Below are 16,197 nucleotides of genomic sequence, written 5' to 3' on the forward strand. Positions count from 1 at the left end.
TTGTGGAAAGCCTTCCAAGATTTGAAGCTGTTATAGCTGCAACGGTTGGGCCAACTCCATATTAAACCCTAAGAATGGGATGCCATTAATGTTCATATGCACATGAAGGCAGGCGTCCCAAAACATTTGCCAATAGTGTGTGTGTGTGTGTGTATATATATATATATATATATATATATATATATATACACACACACACACAGTATGTATGTATGTATAAATGGATAGTTTTACTTTTATAATCAATCACAGAACAATTTTTACTCTTTATTGATATCCATAGACTTGATACACACAATTTACATTTTGTCTGCAAATGACTATCCGTTTCTTGATAACCTCAGTTTCTGCTCATCCTAGTGTTTATGTGAAATCTTAAGGGCAGAGTAGACTGAGACAGGATTTCATTTCTTGCAGGAACTATTTTTTTTTTAATTTTTAGAGAAGAAACCGTTCAAGCAAGTCCAAATAACATGGCACAAATGTAATTACATTTTAAAATTGAAAACCATGTTTTTTTTCTTTCTTTTAATTTTAAAGGAAATAAAAATGTGCTCTCTCTCGATGAATTACATTGACATTTTAGGAGATCAAGAAAATTGCAAAAAACAAATCAAATCAACATTATCAAAGCCATTTATTTGGCTTTTACAAATGACATTTTAAAAGTTTTTTTCTTGTCGTCTGAGTCCGTTTGCTCTTCCTGTTTCTTGAGCTCTGTGTTAGGCGAAGGTGTTTTCTTTTCCTTGTGTGGTTCTGATGGTTGTTCACTGGCCTCTTCTGAACTGTCCGGCTTCTCGGGCACAGCAGCGCTCGGACTCTCAGCGGGCGGATCGGGCTGTGAAGAGGGGGCACGGTAGTTCGAAACAAAACATTACTCGCATAGCATACGCAAGAGTAATTCCCAATGTGAAAATCTCAATTTATCAACATTATTTCACACCACAGTTTATAAGCGAGAGTTCAGACCTCACTAAAGCCCAGGCCGCAGTGTCTCCGGTTCCTCCCGGATATCTTCCCATCCAGACCCTGCTGGTACTGGTGTTCAAGCTCTGCGTTAATCTTCTGATCCTCGGACCCTACAGACACACAATCAAATATAGCATTACAAACAATAAAAGGCCATTATACTTGTTAATATTTTTCCCATATTTTGTTATATTACCATTAAAGTAATTTTGGAAACATTAAGGTTATTTGATGTTTTAAAAAAAGCAAGTCTCTTAATCTCAAGAGTTGATTCATTTGATCCAAAAAATACAGTAAAAACAGTTATATTTTGAAATATTACAATTTAAATTAAGTTTTTTTGTCAGAATATATTTTAAAATGTAATTTATTTCTGTGATGCACAGCTGAATTTTCAGCATCATTACTCCAGTCTTCAGTGTCACATCACCGTTGTTCAAGACACACCCCTTGCAGAAGATGTGAATACTTTTAACAAAATAAGAGGGATCATACAAAATGCATGTAATTTTTTATTTAGTACTGTCCTGAATGTCATTTTACATAAATGTTTATAGTTCACAAGACCAAAAAATAGCTGAATTTATCAAAATGGCCCTGTTTAAAAGTTTACATATCCTTGATTCTTAATACCGACCCATCATCCACTGCTGGGTTTTTTTGTGTGTTTAGTGATGGTTGTTCTTGAGTCTTTTGCTTGTCCTGAGCAGTCAAACTGAGCACTGTTCTTCAGAAAAATCCTTCAGGTCCTGCACATTCTTCAAATCTCCAGCATCTTTTTCATATTTGAACCCTTTCCAGCTCTGTCTGTATGATTTTGAGATCTGTCTTTTCACTCTGAGGATGATTGAGGGACTCACACACAACTATTAAAAAGGTTCAAACATTCACTGATGCTCCAGAAGGAAACGCAATGCATTAAGAGCAGGGGATAAAAACTATAAGATTTCGAAGATCGCAGTTAATAATATTAGTCTTCCGGGAAACATGTAAGCATCATATGTAGCTTCATAAAGGAAGTACCAAATGACAAAAAATATTATCTTTAATCAAAATAAATCTTCATCCTGTTCAAAAGGTCACCCCCTGGCCCTTAATGCAACATGTTTTCTTCTGGAGCATCAGTGAATTCCAGCAAAAGATGATGGAAAACGGATGAATTTGCAGGACCTAGTCTTGTGGACTATATGTAAACATCTACAGGACAGTACTAAATAAAAAAATGCCATGCGTTTTGCATGATCCCTCTTTTTTGTTGAAATTATTCAGATTCTGCAAGGGGTGCGTTTACTTTTGAGCGAGACTGTATATACCGGTGTGTGTGTGTATTTTATTTTGCTTTAATACTGATGATATGGCATTAAATAAAAATACAAAGCATTAATAGAAATTCAAAAATGTTCCCATAACAATAAAATGTCTCCCTTATGGTTTGTTTCACAGCTTATATCATTAAACTTGATAAGGTAGTCGTTTTATGTTTTACAAGTGTACACTGCATTGTATTGAGTCCTATGAGCACGGTAAATGACAGAACATTACCGGTGGTTGGTTTAAAGGTCAGAGAATGTTCTCTAAAGCCGCACAGTAGGGAAAAGGATATGTGGCGTACAGGATGTCATCTGATGCAGTCCCCCCAACACCGGGGATTTTGAAGTGTCTCATCCAACACAAAGGAGACTGCAATCACTTTCCAGCAACCCTTCACTTCCACCCTAGAGACTCACCACTGCGGAAATGGGACGTTGACTTGTGATCCCCAATAACAAGGCGTCCAGTGTGCTCTTTCTGTCAATGCATAAAAACATTTGAAGCAAGAATATGTAGTGTTCATGGTATAATTGCATAAATGCTTGAAACAGCTGAGATTATTTAATAACAGAAAAAAATATACCTTTCCTGCTCCCATCAGCCTCAAAAACTTCTGCTTCCTTTCATCTGTCCCTAAATCTGCCCCTGTCCACTGTGTGGATCCTGTCTGCATTAACAGGACAAAACTGATTCAGTTGAATTAGTGTTTTAGAAAATCACATATACTTTATTAATTTTAATATACACACACATTTTATATATATATATATATATATATATATATATATATATATATATATATATATATATATATATATATATATATATATATATATATATATATAGCTCTGGAAACAATTAAGAGATCCCTTTTTTTAGAGGGGCATATATATATATATATATATATATATATATATATATATATATATATATATATATATATATATATATAGCTCTGGAAACAATTAAGAGATCCCTTTTTTTAGAGGGGCATATATATATATATACAGACAATATACTTATAGAAAAGCGCGTACGCTTAATTAGTTGTATATACACACAATTAAAATGTGTATCTATGAAGGCAGAAAACGCTAAACAGATATCACCTGGAACTGAATTATCTGGTACAGTCGTTATGCAAAATGATACATTTACAAAGCAAAATAAAGTACCAAAAAGGTAAGGATAATACACTAGTATGATGCATTTATAACTCATTTGGCTCACGATTAGCATTTAAAAATAGTTGCAACACACTGCTAACATTTCTGGTTCACCAAAATGTCAGATAAGCTGCAGTTAATTTAAAAATTCTTGAAGATGGAAAGCACATACTTCATCTGGAGATGCGGGTCGTTTTGTGCCTTTACATTTTTCGTCTGAAGAACTCATTTTCAAAGGTTTTGAACAACAGTGGTCAGATCAGCATTGCTTGCCTGCTTCACCGTTTAACTAGCACAGCAGCTAACAGCTATCGTGACCTGCGCGCAGTGCATCTTGGATGGTGTAGTTTCAACGGCGCAAAATCGAGCCTCCTCTTAACCTAATTTTGTGTTGTTGTTGTTGTTGTTGTTTTTCAGCCGACCGATATACCACATCCATTGTATAGACAGCATAAATGAAAACAAATTTTGAAGTAATGTGTTGTTTACGATCATGGGACTTGTATGCCTATTATTTTAATAGTCTTTTGAGGTGATTCAAGTTTGTCTCTGTTTTTACTTGTTTGTGTTTATTTAGAAGTGGGTTTCTGCAACTGAATAAAAAATATAAAAGTCAATTGCGACTTTTTATCTCAAAATTCTGACTATTTTTCTGAGAATTGCGTGATATCAACTTGCAATTGCGAGTTATAAAGTAAGAATTGCGTAATATCAAGCCGCAATTGCATGTTTTAAAGTCAGAATTGCACGATATAAAGTCAGAATTAAACTTTTGTTAAATGTTTTATTCTTTGGCAAATACAACCTTGCGTGGTTCTGATAGCTAGGCTACTTAAAGTCGTAATACGTAATTTTTCACCGCTAGAGGTGGGTTATTAAAAAAAAAAAAAAAAAAAAAAAACGCCTGATTTTGTGGTGGTTTCATTATGCCATAGACGAACGCTTCTGCTTTTTCCGGTCATGAGTATGTGGGGTAATGCAGCATTTTTTTTTTTTTTTTTATTTTTTTTTCATATTGCGTGTGTTGAAAGTTGTTATAATGCTACTCTGTGCATTCTAAGCTACTATGAAACACTGTTGCACATGGCAGTAAGCTAGACTAGACCGATGCATGGTAAAAATCAAGAAAACTGTGTATAACAATGATTAGTTTTCTGTCGATGTATGTAACCTGTCTAATAAATCACATAATATATTAAAGCGTCTTTGGTTTTTCCATGGTTTCTACAAAATAAAACAAAACCGGAAATCCAGGGTAACATGGGCATGATGTCTTTGATGGGCGACGCAAGGACACAGTACATGTCCTGGTTAAAATGACTTATTTCTCTTTATTTAAACATTCTTGGAAACATTTGGGATAATGTAGGTCCAGAAGTCAACAAAATATAGTATAACATTGTTCTAGTGGCTTTTGGATATTTTAATCCAAAAAACGTACATATTGTGCCTTTGAGAAAAAAAAAAGAAAAACTTAATACATAGGCTAGGGATACATGTATATTGATCAACACGTTCATATTGTAGGCCTATATAAATATTATATAACTTGTTGAATACAACATAGAGAACACAATATTTATTATATGTAAATTATATTAAAAAAGAGCTAGTTTTTTGTACCAACTGATGTGAATTTAGAAGCGTCATGCATTGCCGTTTAATCAATTAAAACAAGGTTTTTATAGATATGTAAATGAGGGGCAGAGCTTGGCACGGGATATCTCTTTTTTTCTGGCTCAGTGCGTTTATATAAACACATGAGCTCGTGGGTAGTCTCAGAGATCCGGTCTGTCTGCACATCCACTCAAATCCATCTGAGGAACGGAGACTGACGCTCATCTTCCTCATCTTCCTTCATCATTTCAACGCCTTTGACGACGTCAAGCCATGGCTGTTACCGGCTGCTCTCAGTGCATCAAATATATGCTTTTCTTCTTAAACTTCATTTTCTGGGTAAGTTTGTTTGTTTACCATTATATTTTATATGATTGTTCCCTGTACTATCATAATCATTGAAAACAATCTTCACTAATGTTGCCATTAAGTTCTGAAAACGTTTTTCTGAATGTTCTCTGTCCATTGTGGGTTTTTTCTCTCTCCGGTCACTAAGCAAACATTTATCATTCTGCAAACATTTTTGGAACATTACTTTTAAATGTTCTTTAGAAAAGCGTAGAACTAAAATAATTTTATGTTTTAGTGCTGATGTTTTGAGAGCACAATAAGGAGCAGGTAACTTTGAACAAACTCTCTATACTGGAAGTACGTTTGTTCATAGAGAGAGCCTATTCCCAGCCAAAGTTCTGTGAATTTAGAATTTAGCTGGGATGTTATTATAGGCTATCTATTCCATACTGATATTTGTTATTACTGATGTCGTGTAAAATACTACTATCATACTGTAAACGGTCCTGATTTAAGCAATTGTCCCATCTGAAGTGATTAGATATGCCTTTCCCTCCATTTCATCTCACCATCCTTCTCACAGATATTCAGTGGTGTATGTATGTGTGTTAAAGTTTAAGGACATTTAAAACACATACCTGTACATTAACTAATAATTAAATAACTGCATGTCAGATAATTTGGTGTTTCAATGCACAATATTTTGTGAAGCATATTTATTTTGCATCTTACTGTCAGTAAAATAGTGTAGTCAGGGTTTGTCTTGTGTATGTGTTCCTAGACATAAAGAAAATGAGTGTCTCTGGCTCCAGAGAGCCTCCTGTAGAATGAGGGTTTGCTGTGGTTTTACTATATTTTGACACTCTATAATTATGTCCATGCGCTTTAGGGATATGAATACACATTAAAAGAACCTAAGCATACACGAAAGAGCACAAAACGTACACACAAACACACAAGATTTTATGAAATTATTGCAGCATATGTATGTATATATATATATATATATATATATATATATATATATATATATATATATATATATATATATATATATATATATATATATATATATATATATATATATATATGCTGTAGTATATCTTCATAAAATGTTGACATACAGTCCCGAGAGTCTCTGTTGATTAAAACATCACATGATGTTCAAACAATGGTATCATAGAGTTAAACTAACTATGAGTTTTGAGAGATGTCAAATTAGCATTTAGCAGCAAGACAAACATTATGGAATAACAGTCATTACTGGATTAAATGATGTTTACCTCAGTTCTGAGTTAGTTCAACAAAATAAAAATAAAAATCACGTAACTTTTCTGACTCATCTTAAAAAAAAGTACAATGCCGCAAATTTAAATTCATGGTTTTTTTTTTAATTCAAGACCTTCAACTTTCATGAGAATGATGTTGTGCGATATGACATCCACAGCGCCGATCCCAAACCCTCTCGAGATGCGTATTGTTTCCTGTCATTGTACTTTACACACTGCCAACACAAAAATATATCTGCCCGACTTCCACAATTCTCTGAGTGAAGCTGGTGCTTCCTGCTCCACAGACGACAAAAAAATAAACAAACAAAGGGTATCACAGAGGACTGAAGAGCACCCCCACCCACTTGACTTTTTCTGTCAGCTGTTTCTTCCCCAAATGCAGGAAGAAATGACCTCTGGAATGACCTCCGGAAAAAGAATTGAAACAAACATTTGTCAAAGATGACGATCTGTAGAATGATTTTAAATTCCTGCTGTTTTAATCAGACATCGAATGCATATTAAATAGTGAATCTTTTGTCTGTTTTTCTCTTTGGTCTTGTCTTATTTTTAGCTGGCTGGTGGTGTGATTCTGGGTGTAGCTCTGTGGCTTCGCCATGACAGTCAAACCAGCAACCTCCTAATGCTCCAGTTTGATGGGACTCAAGCACCAGGGACCTTCTATATCAGTAAGTGACTTCCACTGGCTAGGCCATTGATGACAAAGGTCTAATTATTAAGTTCAATTATAGCATTGTCAGCCTCATGTACACTAAGAGTGAATCCATAGCCTTTTCACCCCTCCAGTAGGTTCAGATTTAAAATGATCCAACCGTGTTATTTAAACTAGCCGCCTAAACCCTGGCATCATAACCATCTGAAAATGATCTTGCATGCTCACTTCTACTCAATTAATTATGTCCCCCTAAAGTATGGTTTAGATAAGAAACATTTACTTGGACTGTGTCAGTGTTATTCATCATAATTTTGGGTCTTACATTACACTAATTTACTTATGTTTTATTATTACTGTATGCATAATCCTGTGTAACGTTGTGAAAATGAGCAGACTAATTTAAAATTATTATAAATCATTATTTATTTCTCAACTTCTGTCTGTTCAAAACAAAAATGCAGACAAAACATGAGATTCAGAACAACTGAAGGACATAAAGAGCAAATGATTTAACAGATAATGCATTGAAAATGTATAAACTTGCATGTGTCCTTATTGTGAGCTAAGGGATAATCCATAGCTAGCTGTGTACGAAACGATTTTTATGCATGGAGGGAAAGAACCGCTGTTATTGATGTTTGCCATGCCATATTTGACTTGAAGAATAAAACTGATGGTTATTTTGAATGGCGGTCAGTTAGGGCTCAATAGATCGAGCATTCTGCCCGCATTAACTCTCGTCCTCTCCACCCGCACCTGTGAAAATCCTTCTCTCACGGGTCATCCAAGCTTTTTTATTTTTAATGCAATGTATTTGTAGATATTTTTATGTTATTTTATTTACCTCTAAATTACTAGATTGTATCAATAATTTTAATATGAATTAAATGATTATGAGACATTTATGTTTTGCGTTGTAAGTGTGTTCAAATGTAACTACATACCTGTATGCAGTCTGCATTGTGACAAAAATTGGAAGAAGAAAAAAAACCCTCTTTATATGACTTAGATTCATTTTAATGGGAATTCCTAGGTGTGTGTATGTGTACATGTCTGGATCGTGCCAGATGTTTTAATATTTTTTGACAGATTAAGAAAAAGATTACACATTTCCCATTCATTCCTCTAGTGAATTGGGGGTCAAATTGACCCGTGTGGGAAGGATTTTTTTGCTATTTTTATTAACCACACAAACTCGTCTTTCTTTTCTTTGTGTATTCCAAGTTCAAGTGCGATAAATATCTCACGGTCTTGGACCACTCCGATGAATACTTAATTTTAAAAAATGTATAGAAAATTAATTTCGGGTCAAAATGACCCGAGGAGAGGATGAATCAGACACAGAGATCAAGTAGCGCTGTAAAATTACATTTATTTGAATGAATGAATTATAGCATTCTTTTGAATTAATTATTGAGAGAGAGAGAGAGAGAGAGAGAGAGAGAGAGAGAGAGAGAGAGAGAGAGAGAGAGAGAGAGATGATAGATGCATGTGCTCCTGAATGTTTCTGTGACTTATGTGTGTGTGCATGTGTGTGTGCTTCAGTAAAAACAGTGCATTAATATAGAACAGTGATTAAACTGACTGGAACTACTTGTACATTAAACAGTTTTAATGCACACCTTCCAGCCAATCAGAAGCGAGTATTCAAACAGACCATGGTATAATAATAATTTTCTAAAGTTGGCATGAACCCTATTGTGTCCTTTTCTTCCCGAATGTAGATTATGAAGACACATGCATTTCTAAAATAATAATGTGCACAGATAAATCATTATGATGACCTTGCATGATCAGGAAGCCTTTGCACTATGAACTCTGAGAAACAATTACTCCTGAAATAAAGGTGTGTGTCTCTTCAAAAAATGCAAACAGGAAACAGGGTTTAAGCTGGACTTAGATAGGGCCACTAAATCACTTTGTGTGTATGTGCTTGTTCAAAACGAATATGATGGCAGCGGCGCAGTATCACTGCACAAGCTTTGATCCTGTTTGTCATGTAGTCAGTCATGTGTTTTCTTTAATAACACTTTATTTGACTGTTTTCACATGAAGCCGTGATTCTACAGACACACCCACAGAGTGTTTTAAAAGAACCAGGGAAAGACTAAAAGTTACCACAGGGCGTGTTCATACTCCACCCGTTTGTGCACATACATATGCTCACACACACACACACACACACACACACACACACACACACACACACACACACACACACACACACACACACACACACACACACACTTAACCACAGCAGATGCAGAGTTCAGTGGCACAAGGTCAGCATGTTGTGGGCACTCGTATAGAGTCTGCTGAGCCCATTAATTTTTGTAGAAACCATCGGGTTGTCTCTCTCCACTCAGTATAAGTACATGTAGGAACCAGAGCTCCGCCTATTGCTTTTTATAGCAGCTACAACCTTTTCTGATGAAAGAAGTTAGGGTTGTTGGTCTGGCCCACCCAGAGAAGAAGAGAGAGATGAAGAGTTTTACTCCCACTGCTACTGAACATCCATGTAATTGAAAAAGCCCTGCTCATGTGCCCGTTACACCGCAAATTAGAATGAGCAGTGCTTGGGTCCGCACAAGTGCCGGTTAAACAACCCTAAAAATATGTTCAAGCCCGGCCGCCCCAGGAAATCATTACAGCTTAGAGAGGAATCTGGCTGGAGATATTTCAAATCTCTAAATATAAGTTTTAAACAGAGAGTGGAGCTTGATGGCAGTGTGTTTTGTGCAATGAAATACATCTAAAAGAGGAGAGATCATCATATAGGCTACTTGTATCATGTAAAAGAGGATAGCCTATATGATGTAAATAAATGCATCATTTCTTCTTATTCTTATATACTCCCATAGTCACAACCCATGTGAAAAAGAAGTGTGCTGTATTAGTGTCTTATGTATGTACACTGTACACTTAAACCATATTTCAAAGCCAACAGAAGTCATTTTAAGTTATAAGATGTACTTAATTACGATAAATTTAAGCTAGCCTACAACACATTTTCATTCAATTGTAATTAACATACAATTATGTGTCTGAAAACTTTGCATTCGGTTCGCACTTTGGCATATACGTAGGCTTTATGTTAGCATTAGGACTGTGCAGTATCACTGTAAACCCTAATGCTCAAAATAATGCATTGATTTGAGTAGGGTAAACTTAAATTAAACAAATTAGTTCAATCAAGTTCCCTTTGTTTGAGTATTTAGCACTTTCTTTTTCTTTTGAGTTCACAAAACTGTAACATTTTAAGTAATCTGAATTGTTTTATTGTTTTGAGTTTTATGAGCTTTTTTCTTATATTTAACTGAAACTGGGCTGGGATTTCTATTTCCCAGCTTGCTTTGCCATGACACTTGAAAGGGAGGGTAAATACTAAAATTAAGTGTTATATAATGTTTCTTTTGTGTGAAATTTAGTTGTGTTATGTTTTGCTATGCTAATTTGGAAGATTTTTTGTTATGTGTTTTTTTTTTGGAGGGTTACCATCATGGCGACGAGTGGAGCATGAGTTTGTTTTGAGAACAGATTTCTTTTAAATGTTACATAATGCCATACTTATTCAGCAATTGCCATGCTAATTTTTTCAAAATCAGTTAGCAAGTTAACATTTACTGGCTAGTTAAAGCTGGCTAGTTAAAGCTGGCTAGTTAAAGCTAAATTACATGATAATTCTAAGCTTACTCATATTTCAAGTTAAGAGCAATTACTTAAAGTTTTTGAGTTTTGCCAGCTTATTCAGATTTACAGTGTATGCTGAAGCGTGCATTTTCAAACGTGACATCAGAAACCTATTTAACACATACTGGAGTAATGAACAGTGGAGTGTTGAGACTTTGTTTTAGGGGTTTAGACTTAAACTTTATGAGCAGTGATAATAATGATGATACATTTACAGAGAAGCTTAAAAAAGCAGATGTTTTAAATGTGTTTAGAGACGGGTTTGTTTTCAGATGCTTTTGTACGTGTCTGGTGGGCACAGAAAGCTGATCTGGCTCTGCTATGTGTATGTTTCCTGTTTAGACTAGAACTTCCCATAGCTGTTTATAGCTGTATGTGACATGCTCTTTTACCTATAAGTCTGATCCTGAGATCTTCTCGCTCTCTCTGTTTTTGCAGTGTATAAGGTACTGTCGTGGTAAATCAGACTGGAAAATACTCTTAATAGCTTTTTAGTCTTTGCCTCTGAATTTCATATGGATCTCAAAGTGACTGCAGCTCAAAGAAAAAGAGCAGTTAGTCAGTGCATTATTTTATTATTCATCTATCATTAAGATGAAGACTTTTAAATGCATTCACAAATATAGGGTTGAAGTTATGTTCAACACAGTTGTACACATGCCATCTAGTGGCAGCATATTGCATTAGCCGGTTATTTTCTATAAAAGCACAACATCTGTTCATAAAAATGAGCAGTCCTATAAAAAACTGTGTGGAAATTTGCAATGTATGTGAATCTCTCAGGCTCATGCATACATGATTTGTCTTGCTCTTTCAGGTGTGTATGTTCTGATTGCGATTGGCGCTGTAATGATGTTTGTGGGGTTCCTCGGCTGTTATGGAGCTATTCAGGAATCTCAGTGTCTCTTAGGAACGGTGAGTTTTACGAATAAACAGAACTCATTCTGTTTATTCTGCTGGCCTCTAATAGATTTACCATTCATCTTCAAAAGACCTTTACGAGAACTATGGTTTACTTACTCAAAACCCCTGAATTTTGCACAATTTGTTCATTTATTTCACCAGACTACCAAAAAAATGAAATACCATTGAACATAAACATTTTTATTAACTAACACGAGCAAATGTTACTAAATGCTGTAAGAATATATTTCTCATTGTTAGTTCATGTTAGTTAAATAATTCATTAACTAAGTTAATGTGTAAAGTGTTACCAAAATGTATAATTTGCAATGTATTAAATGCAGTTAGCTGAATTCTAGAGTACATTTTGATGCACTTAAGAAGGACTTAAATACATATGTATATGTAAATTCAAAATTACTTCTTGTCTTTAAAATATTAAAGTGTAGTGCTATAGGTAGTGACCACAAAACTAAAATAAATGTAATTCCTATTGAAATTTGTATAGCATATGATCAAGTGTATTGGTAATTACACCTCTGTAATAATGATGTTGCAATTTGAAACATTTATTTGAAAGTATATTAACTAATATAAGTAATATCAAACAATACATTGCAGTTAAAAAGTCCATTAAACGTGCTTCAGTATGGTAGTCAAAATAAATGTAGCCTACTTTAATGCAGAGCTAATTATTAAAACATAATAATTGAAAATTTTAAAAATGTAAAACTTAAAACTATACTTAAGTGGTCATTTGCAAGTGCCGTTTTTTAAAACATACTTTTAAGATTTAATGTACACTACACTACAAGTACACATTCAGTACAAGCACACTTCCTTTTCAAAACAAGGGTTGTGCTGTTTAGTCATGATTTTTTTATGATTTTTAAAGGAAAATCTACACAGTCATATCTTACAGTCTTCCTATTCCAGTACTTCTTTCTTTATCACACATTTTTGTCTTCTCCTCCCGCAGTTCTTCACATGTTTAGTGATGCTCTTCGCCTGTGAGGTGGCAGCAGGAATATGGGGCTTTATTAACAGGGACACGGTATGTTCACACACACATATACACTTAACATACAGTCTGTATGTTAACACCTTCATTTTGAGTGCGTCACTCTTCTGCTTTCTCTCCATCCAGATCTCCACTGAGCTCATTAACTTCTATGATACGGCATACATTAAAGCGGTGGATCCTGTGGAGACAACATCCAGACAGGCAGCTGCCAAAGTTCTGGAGGTCTTTCATGACACAGTGAGTTGCCTAAATCAGTTCTCCAATGATCAAAACTCCTCTGTTTTTTTCCCAGTTAATAATCCCTATCCCATCTTTTTCACACTCTCTCGATATCTAGCTTGAGTGCTGTGGTAAAGGGGATGATAATGAACTTTTCACAGCTGTCCAGGCCTCTCTGTGTCCCAAGAAAACCAACCCCGTTGACCTGCTCATCTCTCAGGTATTATAGAGATCTCATGTTCTGGAGGCAATAATGCAGACACATAATCAAAATATTTCTATAACAATAAAAGACTGAGATGGTTTTTACTTTTATAGGACTTTTCGTTTGATTCTTATGAAAAGATTTTTAATGAAATGAGGCCAGAGTTTGTCAGATATAGGGCAGTGTTATTTTGCTAGTTTCAGCCTGACGCAGTTATCATTTTCACGTCCAGTGCCACATTGTTAAATGGCAAATGCACTTGCGCCCATCTGTTCGCCCATGCAACATTGTTGGTCTGAAAACCAGGTGTGTTCAGGTACATTGTTGGCATGTTTCAATTTTGAGGAACTGAAAACGACTGCGCTATTGACCAACAGTATTTTATGCGCTATTTAAAGGGTGCGTTAGTAATAGTGCCTATATGCTGGTGCACAACGCACATACACTTCTGTTTATTACACACACAGGGAAGTGCTGCAGCACACAAACATTTTTAAATTTTAAAAATAAAAGTATTCCTCTCTGGAGAAGTGTTCAGTCTTTCTGCTCACAAATTCTTCCGTGTAAATAGCGAATCCGTCATGGAGCAAGGGCTACTGGCTTTTAAAGGGAATGGGAGATGAGACTCCGGCTGGTTTATTGCACGTTATGCCCAAAACACACCCATGGCTCATTAAGAGACTGGTACAACCCTTTAGATCATGAGCCTGGCGTGCAGACCGTTTTTTCCGTTGTTAAACTAACAAAAGTGGATTCAGACACGCACTAAGTGCACCTGCGACAGGCTCTTCAGACCATGCGCTCAGATCGTTAAAATAGGGCACTTAGACTTTAAAACTGAAACTTTTATTTCTTGTTTGTATGGGTAATTATTTATTTACCTTTTATATTTTTTACTTGTTTAATTATTTTCACAATTAGCAGATTCATGCTAATTCTAAGCAGTTTGAATAAATGAAAGGGGGAATAAAAGCATTGTTTAAGTAAAAACCAATAGATGCAAATAGTTTAATAGATTCTTGAGTGCAAAAATCATGTCACTTTATGACAATATGTTTATTATAGTTTTTGTTAAAACTGTGTAATCCAAAATGTTTGAAATTTTATTATATATGGAGTTGCTGTGATGGCGCTAAATTATAAACAAACCCATTTTTTGTTCATTGTTGAAATTAGAATTTCTTATTGATGTAAGCAAATTACATGTGTGCAAAAAAAAAAGTACAATATTGTCTACAATCTACTCAATAACTAAATGCACATAGCTTGGTGATCATATCTGATGAGTGTGTAAAAATGAACAAGCAAGTGTGAATTTTTATGTTTACTTGTAATAATTTCTATAAAAATAAATGCTTGACTGTTCCCAGTAAAGTTTTACCTACTGTTGAAATCTGTATCTATAAAGCTCATTCAGCTATGAAACATTCCTGTTTAGAAAAGAAAGCAGTAGTGAAATTGAAATAAAATTGAAACATACATTTTATAATACATCTTAAATATGGTAATATAACATATAAGCATTCTGACCAGAGTGGCTCACACAATGACAAAACACTTTTTATTTTGGTGGCATTGGCCGAATAACTGACATAATAACTTGGTTTTGAAGCATGAATGAAATATTTTGGATGAGTTAGTACATTTTACAGACATGCAGTAGAGTTCTGATGTTGCAGCAAACCGATGTGACGATTGCACTTCCAGTTTAGAGAATGTTAAAATGATTGAAAAAACTATAACTGACGTTGTGCTCTTCAGAGTTGCCACACGAAGCTAAGGGAACTGTTCTCTGAGAAACTCCATGTCATTGGATTGGCCGCCCTGGTGATTGCCGTCATTATGGTGAGAGCGTACACACATGCACAATTACAGACTTGTACTAAGAATAAATCAGCACCCCTCCCAAAATTTCCCTCCGTGTATAATTTCGTCTCTGCTTCGTGTCTAGGTTTTTGAGATGATCTTCACCATGGTCCTCTGCTGTGCGATCCGCAACACTCCTGCGTACTGAGTTTCTGGATGAAGACCAGGCAGATCGTAGTGATGGGCAGGAGGCCATTTGACTTTTGCATTCCCTCTCTTTTCAAGTTCAGAACACGGAACATTGATCCCTGTGTTTGTAGAGAGGACTTCTAGTGTGAATGCACACCGAACGCTATAATAAATAAACCAATAACTGATATCAGGGAAGAGGAATAATGTGATCGACAATAATATGGATAACATTGCTATTATGTTGTATTGTTTTACTTTTATTTAATCAGTTTATTAGATTTTCTCTTACATTGCTCTTATGGTCTATTTTTAACTTTTAATAGTAAAAGTGTTTCAATGCACTTACATTTTAGTGTGTGTGTGTGTGTGTGTGTGTGTGTGTGTGTGTGTGTGTGTGTGTGTGTGTGTGTGTGTGTGTGTGTGTGTGTATGTGTATGTGTATGTGTGTGTGTGTGTGTGTGTGTGTGTGTGTGTGTGTGTGTGTGTGTGTGTGTGTGTTTTCTGAAGTAAATCAATGCGATGTTTATAGAGAGATAACCTATGAATCCATTATGCAACAAGTACATTTGTGTCTTGCATATCCCTGTGCAAAAATGAATTGGATTTTATAATTTAATTTCATTATGTCCAATGTTGATGGCATGATAATCTAATGATTTAAACCCACATGAAGCAAATCGAATCAGTCGTTACGCAATCATACTGTTTTTGTTTGGGGGACATTGTTTATTTCTAATAAATCTTAACATAAAAAAATCAGCCAAATTAATGTGTCATGATTCATGAATGTCATGAATGTTGTTGGTAATGAACAAGGGCTAGGTCCCCTTTAGGTTGGGGAAGCACAAGTAAGGGGG

At 35.1% G+C, this 16,197-nt stretch overlaps 2 protein-coding genes across 2 annotated transcripts; one reads left to right on the forward strand and one right to left on the reverse strand.

The window, feature by feature from the left end:
* Positions 1-254: 254 nt before the first annotated feature.
* On the reverse strand, positions 255-3,781 carry c16h11orf58 (chromosome 16 C11orf58 homolog). Its single transcript, XM_067419829.1, has 5 exons — positions 3,619-3,781; positions 2,864-2,947; positions 2,697-2,757; positions 970-1,079; positions 255-838 (listed from the first exon to the last, which is right to left on the reverse strand). The coding sequence occupies exons 1-5, from the start codon at positions 3,673-3,675 to the stop codon at positions 638-640; spliced, it is 513 nt and encodes a 170-aa protein (XP_067275930.1). The 5' UTR covers positions 3,676-3,781; the 3' UTR covers positions 255-637.
* Positions 3,782-4,997: 1,216 nt separating this feature from the next.
* On the forward strand, positions 4,998-16,091 carry cd81b (CD81 molecule b). Its single transcript, XM_067419830.1, has 8 exons — positions 4,998-5,402; positions 7,200-7,314; positions 11,809-11,906; positions 12,874-12,948; positions 13,042-13,155; positions 13,256-13,357; positions 15,104-15,187; positions 15,294-16,091. The coding sequence occupies exons 1-8, from the start codon at positions 5,337-5,339 to the stop codon at positions 15,354-15,356; spliced, it is 717 nt and encodes a 238-aa protein (XP_067275931.1). The 5' UTR covers positions 4,998-5,336; the 3' UTR covers positions 15,357-16,091.
* The last annotated feature ends 106 nt before the right edge of the window (positions 16,092-16,197 follow it).

This window comes from Pseudorasbora parva, chromosome 16 (genome assembly GCF_024679245.1).
Source record: "Pseudorasbora parva isolate DD20220531a chromosome 16, ASM2467924v1, whole genome shotgun sequence".
NCBI lineage: Eukaryota > Metazoa > Chordata > Actinopteri > Cypriniformes > Gobionidae > Pseudorasbora > Pseudorasbora parva.

Coding starts and splice junctions, on each gene's coding strand:
- c16h11orf58 (XM_067419829.1), bottom strand. CDS start 3,675: ATGAGTTCTTCAGACGAAAAATGTAAAGGCACAAAACGACCCGCATCT. Junction 2,948..3,618: donor GACCCGCATCTCCAGATGAA/GTATGTGCTTTC, acceptor CTGTTAATGCAG/ACAGGATCCACACAGTGGAC. Junction 1,080..2,696: donor AACGTCCCATTTCCGCAGTG/GTGAGTCTCTAG, acceptor GTGTGTCTGTAG/GGTCCGAGGATCAGAAGATT.
- cd81b (XM_067419830.1), top strand. CDS start 5,337: ATGGCTGTTACCGGCTGCTCTCAGTGCATCAAATATATGCTTTTCTTC. Junction 5,403..7,199: donor TCTTAAACTTCATTTTCTGG/GTAAGTTTGTTT, acceptor TCTTATTTTTAG/CTGGCTGGTGGTGTGATTCT. Junction 11,907..12,873: donor CTCAGTGTCTCTTAGGAACG/GTGAGTTTTACG, acceptor CTCCTCCCGCAG/TTCTTCACATGTTTAGTGAT.